The 17,123-nt window shown below is 29.8% G+C and overlaps 2 protein-coding genes across 2 annotated transcripts; both read left to right on the top strand.

The window, feature by feature from the left end:
• Nucleotides 1-9,023: 9,023 nt before the first annotated feature.
• LOC102596194 (ABC transporter G family member 1) lies at nucleotides 9,024-12,055 on the top strand. The gene is made up of 2 exons (XM_006345853.2): nucleotides 9,024-10,133; nucleotides 10,231-12,055. Exons 1-2 carry the CDS (start codon nucleotides 9,390-9,392, stop codon nucleotides 11,737-11,739), a joined length of 2,253 nt encoding a protein of 750 aa, XP_006345915.1. The 5' UTR covers nucleotides 9,024-9,389; the 3' UTR covers nucleotides 11,740-12,055.
• Nucleotides 12,056-15,305: 3,250 nt separating this feature from the next.
• LOC102595852 (stellacyanin-like) lies at nucleotides 15,306-16,530 on the top strand. Its single transcript, XM_006345852.2, has 2 exons — nucleotides 15,306-15,499; nucleotides 15,983-16,530. Exons 1-2 carry the CDS (start codon nucleotides 15,334-15,336, stop codon nucleotides 16,372-16,374), a joined length of 558 nt encoding a protein of 185 aa, XP_006345914.1. The 5' UTR covers nucleotides 15,306-15,333; the 3' UTR covers nucleotides 16,375-16,530.
• Nucleotides 16,531-17,123: the final 593 nt, after the last annotated feature.

The raw sequence follows: 17,123 nt of genomic DNA, 5'->3' as shown, positions 1-17,123 counted from the left end.
TGAAATTATGTTTTGTGACACACAAGCTCCAAGAAATGATGTTCGCCTTTTGAAAATAATGAATATCATTTAATGAATCGTCATCAATGTAGCACAAAATTTGAGCTGAAATAGAGTTGACCACACATATTCCAAAAAACTATAAACCCAAAATCAAGTCGATAATATTTTTTTAAAATACAAAATTACTAACTTAATAACTCGATACTGATAAAAATCAATAATAACATTTATAATTTAAGTTACCAATTAAATTGATTTTTGCACACGCCTAACTAAACCTATCCAAATTAGGGATGCTCAAAATCGAACCGAAACCGATAATCTGAACCGATAATCCGAATCAATAATTTGGTTATTGGGTCAATGATTTGGGTTAATGGTTTAACAGTTCGGTCTCGATTTACTATAGACTTCTTATTGGCTTAAATCAGTTCGGGTCTCAATTTGGCCATATTTCTAATCGGGATTCCCGATAACTCGATAAAAAGTTTAATTAATTACATTTATATCACTTAAGGCCTTAGACACTTTTGCCTTTGGGGTTTACACTTCAGTCTTCATACTCTTTACAGTGACTTAATAGTCCGATAAGAAGTTTAATTAATTACATTTATATCACTTAAGGCCTTAGACACTTTTGCCTTTGGGGTTTACACTTCAGTCTTCATACTCTTTACAGTGACTTAATAGTTGACACTCAAATTTAACAATAATATTCCAAAGTTGCGACATCACTCATAGATTTATTGTCACTGCTCCCGCGCCGGTGAGTTATATTGAATATCATTCTCTAAGTGTCTAAATTGAGGTTCAAATAGTTGGTTCCCTTAATTTAAGTCTTTGTTTTTATCTTCTCATTATAGTAAGTAAGTCAGTGAGATGTGCCTGCAATATTGCATTACTACAATCTGCAATGAAAAAGTTTTTATTAGTAATGGTCTCATGATCATTAATGATTTTCGCTAGTAGTGTTGTAATGGTTTTTCTTTATAGTTCATATCAAATTGACTTGGCTTTTATGAGGAATCCTTTTGAGTTTGCCTATTTGGGCAATATTGACATCTCTGTCTAGGTTAATATGGAGTTTTATTAAGTGTTTTATGTAGCAATGGACTAACATGGAAAAATTCATCAATGAGTACTGACTACTACATATTGTTAATTAGTGATTAATCCATTAGTAATTTTTAAAGAAAAATTTGTGTGAACTGTCAACGGTTAACCCGATAATCGAACCGATAACGATCACTAATCGATAAACTAATAGCCGATAAACCGATATCTTAACGGTTCCATAATGGTTTAGCATGATTACAAACCAATAACCGATAATTAAAACCGAACCGACCGATACACCGCCCTAATCCAAATTCAAACGTAGTCCTCCACGTGATTCCTTTTTGGGTACACGCCACGTTTCATTTCTAGAAAATCTTATAGATGGACTTTCTTTTTTGTATCAATTATGTGGATGATCCCAAAGTGTGTTATAAACCAAAAATTAGTACCACTACTAAATTGTTCCAACAAGTTTGATTTCTCAATTTATTTTTTCTATATTTAGCACCTTTCGTGTTTAAACATATTAAATAAAATCTTTAAAGTCAAAAATCTAAAAACAAAGGCAACTATTTTTTTTTCCTATCTGATGTTCGGTACTCACATTAAAGCATCGATTAAATCTGGATTGTGCACTACAGGACCTATTAAGGAGTGGCGCTCCCAACAAAAAAAAATTCATACTCATGACTCAAATTCAAAAACATTTAATTAAGGATGGAGCAGTCGCATTATTGCACCATAGCCTACGTTGATCTAAGAAAGCAACTTGGTAACATGTATCTCATGCATGAAGAGTAAAGACAAATAAATTTGGCCAATACTTTGATGTTGCGTTTAATAATGCACATAAAAAGTTTGTTTTTATTTGGTTGATTTTTCTTGAATTCCAACGTGTGATATAAACTTTCGTACTATAATGTATAACCTACTTTTTTGTATATACTAATTTTCTTGATAACTTGAGGAGACTATATATAACCCTTGTTTTAGAAGTCATTGTAATAATGTAAGTTTATAATGGGGTTTGAAAATAATAAAATGTAAGAAGATTTTATTGGATTTTTTGTGGGGTAGATAGACTATTTACGATAAAAATTTTTGCTCAAAAGGAAAGTTAATCAAAAAAGAATGGCAAGAAAAATTCAGTTCGGGCGCCAATTAAATTTATGGGTGTTTTGAATTCTAGAAAAGACATCTTAGAAAATTAATTCTAAAAAAGACAGCTTAGTAATTTTAATAAAGGAATTTAAAATATAAAAAGCTAAAGAAACACATCAAGAAAATAAGGGAGCCGACTCCTCTCCATTTCCCTTCTCTCCATTTTCCCCAAGTTCTTGCTTAGATGTGAGACACATGGCATAGATAAAAATTAATGGCGAAGATTTAATTGATTAAAATAAGATTTTAATTATGATGTAGATTATTAATATTTCATAAGAAAAATAATAATACCATAAAAGTCATAACAATATAATATCTTGTCCATAAATATATTATAAAAACTTTTCTCTTTTCTATTTTTTTCCTACGAGTTTTTTTTTTTTTTAAACCCTCCTCTTGGGCTCCCACCCCTTTTGCTCCCTTGGTGACTCGAACTCGCAACCTTTGGGTTGGAAGTGAGGGGTGCTTACCATCCAAGCAACTCCCTCTCATCACGAGTATTTATCTTCCGTTTGTTTTTTAAAAAAAAAAGTTGAGTAAGTGTTAGATAGCAACTTTGAATTTTCTCTTTAAAACTAGTTAATATATAATTAATAGAAAAAATAATCGCACGGAAAAAAATTAGAAAAAGAGAAATTATTTTATAATATATTTATGGACAAAAAAGAGAAGATAATACTAGAAAGAAAAATATTAGAAAAAGGGGGATTTTTTTAATAATATATTTATGGACAAGATAATATATTGTTATGATTGTAGTATTGTCATTTTTTCTTATGAAATATTAATTATCTAAATTATAATTAGAATCTTATTTTAATTCAATTAAATCTTAACCGTTAATTTTTACATATACCATGTGTCTCACATTCAACCAAGAACTTGGGAAAAATGGAGGGAAAAGAAATGGAGAGAAGCCCGATCCGAAAATAAGTGAATTCAATATCGACCATATATACATAAAAAATAATTTTAACTTTTATATATTTATAACTTTATGTATACAGTGCACGTTTATGCAAAAGTCAATTACACGTCACTACAAACGTGGATTGATTATTGTAAGAAGATATGTACGTAGTTCCATGCATGCTTTTAATTTTTGCATGTGTTGGGTTGAATTTTGATGTAATACTTTTATTGTATAGTTGAAATCAAATCGAAAAGCAACTTGTTAAGTACCATCTCGTGCAGTGTCGAAATCAAAATATTTATATATATATATATATATATATATATATTTTATACAATTTTCTACATATACTAATTTTCTCGATAACTTAAGGAGACTTTATAAATATCTTGAAAATATTGGAAAAGTTAGGGAAATGAAGAAGAGAAAATTTTGTTTTGTTTTTTAAATATGTCTTGAGAATATATCACAAGTTCAAGAAAAATAATTTGGTCAATATTAGTCTATGTATAATATAAAGTCACGGTATACACGTGGCACTTATTCAACTACAGACAATTTAAATAATGCAAAAAATTGTTCATATGAAATTTAACGTGATAAAAAATATTTTCCATAAGAATTTATCATTTGTAAGTAACAAAAGCCGACTTAATTATTGGTCAAACTAAAGGATGAGAATACAATAATTTTGACAAGACTTTCGACCAAAAACTTTTTTTGTCCAATGATTTGATATTTAAAATTTATTAATCCAATTACATTGGAATCACATCGAATAGACTTCCAAAATTTAAATTCAATGGATTCAATTCTGAGTTTTGAGAATTTATACAGTATCAAAGAGCTTTTAAAAACTTATTACATTTAATTGTATATAGCAAACATTGATTCATAATTTGGAGAGGGGTCATTGATTTGATTAATAATTTGTGTATAAATTCACTAAGGGTATAACGCTTGTTAATTACTAAGAAAAAAAAGACATTTTCAAGACTTAAATTCGATATTTTTTTTAAAAAAAAAACTCAATATCTGGTTAAGGAATTAAGAATCTCAAATCATTCCACTTCGTACATTTAAGGGTGGAGCCATATAGAACTAAGGAGGTTCATATCTTCTTTCAACAAAAAGTTACGTTATTTGTACATGATTAAAATGATCTTTTTTTATGAATATATATAGTAGATGTTGAATCTCTTTTGTTTTTCTTCGTGGATTTACTTTTTTTCATATTTGAACCCTTTAATAAAAAATTTAACTTTGTCACTACGTAAACTCTTTCTATATGTGCAGAGCTAGCTAGTGCGTACAAGAGGATTTATCCGAATCTCTTTAACTAAAAAATTACACAACATATATAAAATTAAAATTATTTTTATGAACTTATAGTAAATACTACATTGAAGGAATCTCTAAGCTTTTCGTTCATTTATTTCTTTATATTTATATTTAGAATCTCCTATGTTAATATTGCTCAATAAAATATGCTATAACCGGTTAAATTAAATAAAAACTTTTACAACTATATAATATACTATATCACTCATTAAATCCATTTATCCAAAACAGTCACTCCATGCATGTGTTATAGTTTGAATTTTGATGAAAAACTTTTTATTGTATAGTTGAAGTATGAATATAAATTCAAGTAAGATCTAAACTGCATTTAACCCTTTTTGACTTTTTCCTCTATAGGTGACGGTGATAAAATAGGGTTGGCTTCATATTTATTGCATATATATACACTCACCAAAAAAAATTTGAAAATTTGAAAATTTTCTTTTTTAATATTGTATTTTTAAAGTTATATGTTCATAAGGACTGTTATAGAAGTCAACGTATAGTCACTATTAAAAATATTATTTTTTCATTGAAATTTCTCACTAAAAAATATTTGATGGATATTTTTATAGGTATTTTAATTAAATCAGTGAGGAAAGGAAAAAATATCTAGTACTTATTCTCAATGTTTAATGAGAATTTATTTTTCACCATGTGTTTTCCCAGTAAGTTGATTCGCTAGAAATAGAATGGGAAAATTGTGTTTTATATATAACATAAATTTCTATTGATTGGTGATGGAAAAAATTTGTATTTCTAGTAGCAAGTGATGAACTTCGCATACTTTATATGTTTCGCGTTAAAATTATTTAATTTTTAGATAAACTCGATATCAATATTCTACGTCCGTCTTTGAACACGTAATGAATTTAAATTAATTAGAAATTTCCACATAAAATAATATGGAAGTTAGCTAGCAGTTCGGTTTATCTGTAATTTACCTAACCACCTTTCGTGACTTCAACAATATTTATATATATAGCAACAAAAAGATCTTCATTCTTTAATTTCAGTTTTTTTTTAGCCAAATTAAAACTTAAAATTGAGATATCTATATTCAAAAACTTGAAATTAAAAAAAAATGTATTAATCAATTTGAACAAGACACCGATATAATACACGTTTATTTAGGAGTTTCATCGTTTGAAAAAGACGTATCGAGGGTTAGAGAAGAGAGGGAAAGGTTATAAGTAGTCCTAAGACCCTTTTTCCTCCCAATGTGATGCACAAAGCATTATATATATATGTATATATATATTTTGTGTTTATTAAATTTTAGGGAAAATGGTTTAAATGACACCTATATTATGATTAGATTTGTTGTAACACACTCATACTTTAGGGAAGGTCCTATGACTCCCCTGGACATGGAAAAAACTTATCCGCACCGGGTGTTTACATCAAGCCAATGCAATTTCCCTTAGTACGTGATTTAATGAAGTAAAATGAACTATAAATTTAAACACATGGCATGCATGTATTGGCTTGGTGTAAACACCCGGTGCGGGTAAGTTTTACCCCTGAACATTTTTGTTAAAATATTTTTTGACATTTATCGGGTGAGCTGAACAAAAAATCAAAGTTTTCTTATTTTGTTTATACACACGCTGATCAATAGAAAAAACAAAGATTTTCGATCGTTATCATTATCATTCACACTTGTAGTAATCAATCGATCAACGATATCTCAAAGCAATATTAATTTTCAATACATTTGAATTTTTTTGGACTTGTTTCATTCAAACTATCGAACGTGATTTGTGTTAGTAATATGGATAAATTAAATTAATTGAAGACTATAGACTATAGTTTAAAGAAAAGTATTTTGTGATCATTGAAGCATTTATGAAAACATGGGTTTCACATGTTTCTTTGTACAATTTCTAACAATTATGAACACATTGGTCCCATAAATAAACATGTACGAAGTTGTACAGTATATGTACCAAAGAAAGTCAAATAAAGTGAACACAAATATGAAACTGTTCTTAAGAATATTTTTCGTAATCAAAATTTTTTATAATTTGAATCGCAATGTGATGTTTGAATCGCAACGTTGTCACATGTTTTACTTCAGCTGACTTATTTGAATAACAAAATGCAAGTGAATTCAGAGATAGAACAATAATAACATATTCAAAATAATTTCATATGTGGAATTAGAGAATAGGTCGAATTACTATATAAAGAAGAGTTGTATAAGGACTGTGCGCCTACCCGGATTGGCTATGATGGTGTGTATGTAGTCTCATTCATGTTTTTCTGAAGATAAAGAGATTGTTTCAATAAACCAACTCAAGATTGATTCAAAATTTGAAATTTATAAATTTTTAGATCGATTTTAAATTAACATTACAATAACAAAGTTCACATTTCAAATACTTATAAATATTTAATTAATTTTTAAATACATAAAACAAGATCTAGACAAAAGAAACTCGTATTCAATCCTCTAGATGACTAGATCTGCCTTATTTGTATTATATAGAAATATATTTTTTCCACGAAAGTTTCTAGATATGAAATTTGATATAAACATTTTGATTGACTAAACATGTGTTAACAATGTAATAAAAGTACAAAGTGATATGATTTTGACCATGATTATCAAGTACAAATTCATTTAAATAGCATGATAAACCTTTCTTTTAGTGGGGGCCTACATATTATTTATAACTATAAATGCTAAGAGCAAATTATTAGTTAATCAACTTCTAATCAAGTATTATGACTTATTTCTTTATATTCATATAGTAATATGAACAATTAAAACTCAAATTTTTCTTTAAAACTTGGCAACATTTTCATTCTCTAAAATAAGTAATTTTCAAAAGAAAAGAAAATGAAAGTATGTTTAATTTTTTTAGAAAATTGGTTAAACATACTATTATTTCCAAGTAAACACATCTTTTAAAACTCGTATTTTGGAAAATTAGGCCCAATTTTTTATGTGGGGCATGACGGATCAAAAATACTTATTTTTTAATAATATTGTCTTTAAAAAAGTAAAAGCAAGTATTTTTTTTATTTTTTTTAAGGAACTACTTTATTTCTCCTTCTACTTAAAAATACAAAAAACTATGTTTATTACTAAACGAAAATACTTATTTTTTATTACCAAAATAATGATCACAATTCACACATGCCTTTACTCTCCAAAATAATAATTTTCTTAAATCACTTTTTAACCTTTTAAAAACTTAACTACACAGGTTGTATATAAATCATGGTAGATCTAGATAGTATTTATCTAATACTTGTATTGATATGAAAGAAGCAAATATAGAATTGAAATAATAGTTAGATGCGTATAAACTGATAGGACACATCGTCATAAATATTTATAAAAAACTAGCTTCATGCATCAATTTTGGCCTTATTTTATATAGTAAATTAAAGCAAAGATTTCATATGAGTAATTGATTATCCAAAATATTAATTATATGGTAGCTTATAGTATGAGATCATCTTCATTAATTCATGCCTCATTTTTCCACCAATAACTATTTTTTGGCAAAACAGTAGATAACCATCCATACCTACTTCTACAAAAGTATTCTTCTGGCCAAACTTCCTCCAATCACATCCTTCCACGTGTCCTCTCCCCACCCCCACTCCACAACCCCCTAGGGGTGAAAAAGAAAACCAAATGTGTAGATGTAAAGAATTAGGAGATTTAGGTCACCTTACTACTTATCTCAACTCCATTCCCCTCACCACACAATTCAATTATAAACAAATTTTAGTATTACCCCCACCCCCCACCCCAAAGAATTTGATATGACTTAATTATATACATGTATAATCATTATTAGTAATATTTATATATAGTTATATTTTAACAAATAGTATAAATATACTATTAATGTGAATTGATTTTATTATATGAACATAAATATAATATTTATGTTCTTAATATTAATCGTTATGACGAGCTAATAAATATATATCATGTTTAATTAGTGTAACGGTAATCAAATGAGATGTTTTAATAAGAGATAAAAGATAGCTAATTTAGACAAAATATATACTTTTATAATTATAATTAGGATTATTAAGTATTTTTCTTAAAGAACACAAAAAACTTTAGAAAGAGAACGTAATCAAATGAGATCTTTTAATAATAAGAGATAAAAGATAAGCTAATTTAGACAAATATATATTTTTATGATTAAGAATATTAAGTATTTTTCTTAAAGAACACAAAAATCTTAAAAAAGGAAAACATATAATATAGAACAGTAATCAAATGAGATCTTTTAATAGGATAGCTAATTTAGACAAATATATATTATTATGATTAAGATTCTTAAATATTTTTCTTAAAAGAGCACAAAAAAATTTAAAAAGTAAAATATATAATATGGACCAAATATAGTCAAAATTTGAGATATCCTTCTTTTAAAAGCTAACCCCTACCCCACCCTGACCTATAAGAATTTAATATGTATTATGAGCATTAATTAAATTATATATCAAGATCATAAATCTTGGTCTCTATATATAGCAACACATCAAGAAACCAATCAATATCCCAACTCTTTTAATTTACTTTTCTTGAAGAGAAATACAAAGAGTAATTTAATAGTTGTGGGGGCTTTGGAAATTGTTTTAGACAATCTATTGAGTCTCTTTTACACACACAATTTGCTAACCTACTTTCAATCTACTACATAACTCTCAAAAAAAAAAAAAACTATATATCAATCACACTACCATAAATTCCCACAAAATTCATCTCATTTCTTGCCAATTGTTCTAATGTTTTCTCTATAAACATACACCAAAACCTCGAATTATTATATAATTCGTCATTTAACCAAACATCTCATCTCAGTACCAGAATTGAATATTTCAATCAAGTTCTTTCGATAAAATTCTTTATACTATCAGTGTGTGACAACGGATGTCAAGGATAGTAGCGGAAAATATGTTACAAGGGGGAGAAAATGTACAATTTTATGATCAAAGAGTACAACAAGCCATGGAGATGTCACAAGCCAGCGCGTACTCTTCACCCACCCTAGGCCAAATGCTAAAGCGCGTGGGAGACGTGAGAAAAGAAGTCACCGGCGACGAAACTCCGGTGCACCGGATTCTCGATATGAGTGATACTCAAAGCATATCATCTCACTCTCTTCCTTTTGTACTCTCCTTCAACAACCTCACCTACAGCGTAAAAGTCCGCCGGAAAATGTCTTTTCCGGCGATACTCCGGCAACCGGCCGCCGGAGTTTCCACCGGTGATCCCGTCGCCGGAGAAAATCTGTTCACGAACACAAAATTCCTCCTGAACAATATCTCCGGTGAGGCCCGGGACGGCGAGATAGTCGCCGTCCTGGGTGCATCAGGGTCGGGGAAATCGACCCTGATCGATGCCCTCGCAAATAGGATCGCGAAGGAGAGTTTAAAAGGAACGATAACGTTGAACGGAGAGCCACTCGATTCGAGATTGTTGAAAGTAATCTCAGCATATGTAATGCAAGATGATCTTTTATATCCAATGTTGACAGTTGAAGAAACGTTAATGTTTGCAGCTGAATTCAGATTGCCACGTAGTTTATCAAAATCAAAAAAGAAAATGAGAGTTCAAGCTTTGATTGATCAATTAGGACTACGAAATGCTGCAAAAACAATCATTGGTGATGAGGTAACGTTATATATACAGTATAATTTTTTATCGATGCCTACAAACTGATCATATTTTTTTTTAACATTTAATAATAATTTACTATTTTGAACAACAGGGTCATCGTGGAGTGTCTGGTGGTGAAAGACGACGAGTTTCTATTGGAATTGATATTATTCATGACCCTATCATATTGTTTCTAGACGAACCAACCTCAGGTCTTGATTCGACTAGTGCATACATGGTGGTGAAAGTTCTTCAACGAATTGCTCAAAGTGGAAGTATTGTGATCATGTCAATTCATCAGCCAAGTTATCGAATTCTCGGGTTATTGGATCGGATGCTCTTCTTGTCCCGTGGTCAAACGGTTTATAGCGGGTCACCTATGAACCTCCCACATTTTTTTTCTGATTTTGGTCACCCAATTCCGGATAGTGAAAATAGAACAGAGTTTGCTCTGGATCTGATTCGCGAACTAGAAGGGTCCCCTGGAGGGACAAAAAGTTTGGTTGAGTTCAACAAAACATGGGAAAATACGAAAAGGAGTAATGAAAATCCTGAAATCCAAACACCTACTCATGGATTGTCATTGAAAGAAGCGATTAGCGCGAGTATTTCAAGAGGGAAGTTGGTTTCAGGGACAACGAGTGATATTCATACTAGTCCAGCATCAATGGTTCCAACTTACGCGAATCCATTTTGGATTGAAATGCTTGTGTTGTCCAAGAGATCATTTACGAATTCTTGGAGGGTGCCAGAGTTATTTGGTATCCGTCTAGGGGCAATCGTGGTCACGGGGTTCATCCTAGCTACCATGTTTTGGCAACTTGATGATTCCCCTAAAGGGGTTCAAGAAAGGCTTGGTTTCTTTGCATTTGCTATGTCAACAACTTTCTATACTTGCGCGGACGCGTTGCCTGTGTTCCTCCAAGAGAGGTACATTTTCATGAGGGAGACAGCTTATAATGCTTATAGGAGATCTTCCTATTGTCTATCTCATGCTATAGTTTCTTTGCCAGCATTGATCTTTCTTAGCTTTGCATTTGCTGCTATAACTTTTTGGGCTGTAGGCCTTGTAGGTGGATTTTCGGGCTTTTTGTTCTATTTCGCGATAATACTAGCCTCCTTCTGGGCCGGGAATTCATTTGTCACGTTCCTCTCCGGTGTAGTTCCTAGTGTCATGTTAGGTTACACCATAGTGGTCGCGATCCTAGCATATTTCCTCCTCTTCTCAGGATTCTTCATCAATCGCGATAGGATTCCACCTTATTGGATATGGTTTCACTACCTATCTCTGGTGAAATATCCTTATGAAGCTGTGTTACAAAATGAATTTGATGATGCAACAAAGTGTTTTGTCAAAGGGATTCAATTGTTTGATAATTCACCACTTGGAAATGTGCCTAATGCATTGAAGGAAAAATTGTTGAGTACAATGAGTAACACATTAAATGTCAAAATTACAAGTTCAACATGTGTGACTACTGGGGCTGATATATTGGTTCAACAAGGGATTACTGATTTAAGTAAGTGGAATTGTTTGTGGATTACTATTGCATGGGGGTTTTTCTTTAGGGTTTTGTTTTACTTTAGCTTGTTGCTTGGAAGTAAGAACAAGAGAAGGTGATGAAACTACTACTCAATCGGGAGTACTCTATCAGAGGTGAATCCAGATTTTGAATACAAATCGAGTGATCAGTCAGAGGTGAATCTAGAATTTGAATACAGATCAAGATACATATGATGGATTCATCTTCGCGAGTGCTAAGGGTTGTGTTTGAATTGTAAACAAGGATGTTTGTTTGTTTGTTTTTTATTTTTATTTTCTTGAAGAAACGATGTGTTTTTTTTTCTTCATGTTTTTATTTTTACTTGAAGTACGTGCTCTTTTTATTGTAATAGAATAAATGTAATATTTTTTGACAATCTAATGAATTGATTATTGTTTCAAAGTCGATGAGTTTAGAATTTGAATACAAATCGAGTTCGGGCTTTGAGACATGATATATAGGTTCACTACTTCTATGATGGATATGTTTTCGCGCTTTAAGGGTTGTGTTTAAATTTTAAACAATGAATTAAGTTGGGATTTATTTTAATTTTATGTAATGTGTTTACACTTGAAGGTACTCTTTGATTGTGTTAGAACATAAATGTATTTTTTTGACAATTTGACTATATTATTATATGTCAAAGTTTATTTGGTGCAAAGTAGTTGGAATTGAAAATCAAGACGAGAAAAAGAAAGTTGCTTGCTTGAAGCAAATAGTAGTACCCATGCACATGTAGGTCACCAAACTGTTAATGAACATTATAAAACTTTTTTTAAAATCTTATATCATAGTTAATAACATGTAAATCACTAAATAAAAAATTTTAAAATAAAACTAGAAATAGTTATGAACTTTGTCAAATCACTTGTAGATAACAGAATTTTTTTATAATTTATCGCTAATCCATCTGCTAAATAGGATTAGTGACAAAATATGTTACTATTTAGCTACAGAATTTGTTTGTCACCAAATATTTTTTTGTGCATAGCAACATCAGCTTAGAAATTACTAAAAATTGGAACTTAAGAAATTTGAACTTGTGTTGTAATTAAGAAATTGAGTTTATAAAGTGATTAATCAAATTAGAGAAATGTGTCACTGTTCATTTTCATGCATCTTATTCTGAAGCAAATCAATGTGACAGCCAAAAGCAATTATATTGCATGCATGGATTTTTTACAAAATTATGCTTAATTATTTATCTCAACATTTTAATATTCTTGATTTTTATTTCAAACTATTTTTGAAAATAATTTTCATAAGTCAATAATTTATCGAAACCAATCTATCTACTCATCAAATGTAGGAATAAGGTCTTCATGCATATGTGTCATTATCTTCAAACCTCAGCGACTATATATGTTATTGTTATATTATAAAGTATGACTTGACATGACATTTTAACAATTATTTTTCTATTTTTTGTAGGAAAACCATAGAATGTACTACATAATGCACTAATGAAGTTTGGAAATTGGTAGAATTTTTATTTTATGCAACTTTATTTGTTTGTATTTTTCCCCACACACCACACAATTTTCAATATTCTTCTTTGTATTTTGTTTTGCATTTATCTCCTCAATTTTCATGATTGTACCTTTTGGGGGTTTGTAGGGTACCTTTGTCCAATATATAATTGGCTTTTTTTTTCAAATAAATCAATATTTTACATTTTCATTGAAATATAGTATTTTGTTTGATATTATAATTCTTTATTAGTCTGTTTAAAAAAAACACTATATTTTTTATATTATTTAAATATAATTAATAATTTTTATAACCACACACAAATGATATAACAAAACATGTTTTAAAAACTTCATAACCAAAAATATTATAGGCAGGCTTATAAGCATATTTAATTATAATAGCAACATTTACATGTTTGAAACTTTTGGTAATATGTCTATTTATTGTCCACACTATATTTCAACATCCCAAATAAGAATATTTCCAGGCTGGAATCACATGCAATATTGTTGGTTTCTTGTTGATTTCCTTTTAACTTATGATTGAATATAGCAGCGTACGCAGAATTTTACGTAAGCAATAGTAGTTATTATCGTAACTCAATTTCGTATAGCATGAGGTAGGAGTGAGCATGATATGGTATTTGAAAGTTTTAATATCGTAATTTCAGTATTCGATTTTAAAACATTATATCATTATCATATCAATTTAATTCGATATGGTTCGATATTTTGAAGTTCGATTTTACGGTATGGTAAATTGGTAATCATAATTTGTTCAACTTCGACTAATATATACTCGTATAATATAGTATTATGACTTCAACAATTGAAAAAAGTATCAATTGTATCATACTAACACACTATGTAGAAATATATATTCAAAATAAAGTACAAACAACTCCTATTGTTAATCAATTACATTTCAATCAAAATTAGAGTAGTCAAGTTTCAACTTCTAAACATTTAGTTTATACTAAATACTAATACTAGGTTGCATATTTGTTAGTATTTAATAATATATATATATATATATATAAGTTATTTATGTAATTATATACTTCAATATGGTATTCGGTATTTATGTATGTTATTTTTAAATATCAAATACCGTATCGAATATCAAAACAAAAAATATATACCATACCAAATACCATAATACTAAAACTATGATATTAAAATTTTTAATATGATATGATAATTCGGTAGATACCATACGATGTCCGCTCCTTTTTTCTTTTTTTTACTTTTTCAATTTCTAACTCAATAGAAGTCGAGAAAACAAAGAAAATAATAGAATAGAAGAATTTCAAAGTATTTGGCGATCATATTATATGATTCATATATGTGTCTAAATATGAAATGGTGACTCATTATTAAAGTAGAAAATACCATTATGATAAGACTTACTGCACGTACAAAGAAAGAAAAAAGATCTATGCAAATTAGTTTGATTATATTTCAATTATTTTTGCACATTTTACTATATGTGATTGGTAGGAGTCTTTTATAGCATTGATATATACTTAATATACCAGGGAAAAAAATGCAAAGAGCATCTAGTGGTAAAGAAGCAAATTAAATCTTTATAATATTAGATTGAGTTTGATCGAGCTTAAATGATGCGACACAAACAGTGAAGACTTAGCTAAACATAACACATACTTATTATAAAACCCAACAAAGTACATAAAAAATCTTGAATCCACTATTTGGTTGAAACCATAATCACATTTTTTCAAGAAAAAAATAAAGAAATTAGATCTAGTTAGGTGTTAAACTACCCTTCCAAGAAGTTCATCTATTCTCAACCACTCAAATCTAAATAATAACTTAGAATAATCCACATTAGTCCATAATATAACTCATCATTGATCAGAAGTCTCGGGTTCGAGCTTTCTGGTATGGAATCACCTTTATTAGGGAGCGTTTTACTCCTAATGTGGAACTTCTCGGCATGAATCTGAATATAGTTAGACCCAATACGGATATCGAACGCCGAATGGAAACCAAAAAGAAAAAACATAACTCAATGGTCATAACCTATTTCAACTAAATAAGCTTAAATCTTTATGTAGTTATTAGTTAGGTAATCTAATCATAAGTTCACCTATAATATATAGTTGTATATATATGTGTGTGTGTGTGAATATGTATATATGTCCATTTAATCATCTTTCTTCTCATAATAATACAATTATGGCAAAGCCTCTTCTAATTTTTGTAGTTTTGATTCTAATTAGTCTAATTATATGTTCAAGTTCAGCTACTAACTACATTGTGGGTGATAGTTCTGGCTGGGATATTAGTACTGATCTTGATGCATGGTTAGTTGGAAAGAAATTCATGATTGGAGATGTACTCGGTAAGTATCATCGATCATATTTAATATCAGTTTAAGTTATACACACTAACAGTTTTAAAAAAAATATCAACGCAACTTACAGGTCGTAATAGGATTACATAGATTTACTTCTCGTAGGTCAACTTAACCAGATAGCGTAAATGTTCTTGGAAAAATTAGGATAAAAAAATATCCTTCAACTCAACGAAATATCTTAACTTTTAGGATCTTCATAGCATTTCCGATAGTAAATCATATTGTGTGTTTGCCCTTGACTATAACGGAGCTCCAACATGAAATATAACGGAGGTAATTTTAGATCATAATAAAAAATAAAGAGCAAATTTGGACCTTTTTTTTCAAAGTATTTTGCCACGTGGAATCCATCCAACCCACATTGGAGCTTCGTTAAAGTCGAGTACAATTTTCTAACGACAAGAGTATGAATAACCCTAAAAATAGTAATATCTTAGTTACATTGATTATACTTCTTTTTTTTCGCAGTGTTCCAATATTCATCGGTACATAGTGTGTCCGAAGTAACGAAGGAGAATTTCGCGGGGTGCAACACGAGCAACGTACTCGATTCGAGTAAAAATGGCAACACAAATTTCACATTGACAGAGCCAGGGGATAGATACTTTGTTTGTGGTAATAGGTTACATTGTCTTGGAGGAATGAAACTTCGCGTAAATGTAGAAAATGTAAATGGTGCAGCAGCAGGATCCCCTGCTGCTGCACCATCACCAGAGGGAGGGGCTTCATTTTCCCCTTCTTCAAAGAGCAAAAATCCATCATTTGTTCCTAATTTTGCTTTGTCTAATATTCATGTTGGATTGGATTCTATGGTACTTGTAATTCTTGGTTTTTTGTTCTTTGCATTTTCACTAGTGTAAACTTGAGGATTTCTCATTTTTCATTATCAAAATAGATTGCTTCTTGTTATCACTATGGTTGTTTATGTCTCGAGTTGAATCAAATTACTATAATTTGTCCCTTCAATATTTTCCATAAATTTTATGAACGGAAGCTCAAAAACCCCTATGTTGTTCCTAGTTTTGCATTTTCTAATTATGTTGGATTGGATTCTCTAGTCCTTGTAATTTATTTGGTTTTTACTCATGCTTATATATTCATGTCAAAACAGAATCTTTATTTGTACATCCGTTCTTCTAGCAAGTCTGATTATTATTGTTGTTTATGTCTCGAATTGGAACAAATTACTATAACCCGTCCCCACAGGATCAGTTGACATTTTCCACAAATTTTACGAACGAAAGCTCTTATTTTCACATGTCTCATTCCTCACCTAAACTACGATGCAGAAAATATTGTTGACTAGTTCTGTATAAAAGAGACAAAATTGCTATCAAAAGAACCAAGAAAAGTAAAGAAACAGAAAAGTAAAAGTTTAGTCCCACATTCATACACATCTTAAAAGGCATTTTCAAGGTAAAGCAAGTGACTTGGTGATCAAATCTAATTAATGAATGAAAAAGGGTGCAACTATATTGATTACACCTAAATACATATCTACTTAACCTACCAATTAAGAATCTAGATTAGTCAAGAATCTAGATTAGTCGGGCAAGTTGACATTAACAATCAGACTAATATAGATTCACACCAAATAGGGCCCATTAAG

This window comes from Solanum tuberosum, unplaced genomic scaffold (genome assembly GCF_000226075.1).
Source record: "Solanum tuberosum cultivar DM 1-3 516 R44 unplaced genomic scaffold, SolTub_3.0 scf00072, whole genome shotgun sequence".
NCBI lineage: Eukaryota > Viridiplantae > Streptophyta > Magnoliopsida > Solanales > Solanaceae > Solanum > Solanum tuberosum.
This window is presented reverse-complemented; position numbering and strand designations above follow the sequence as displayed.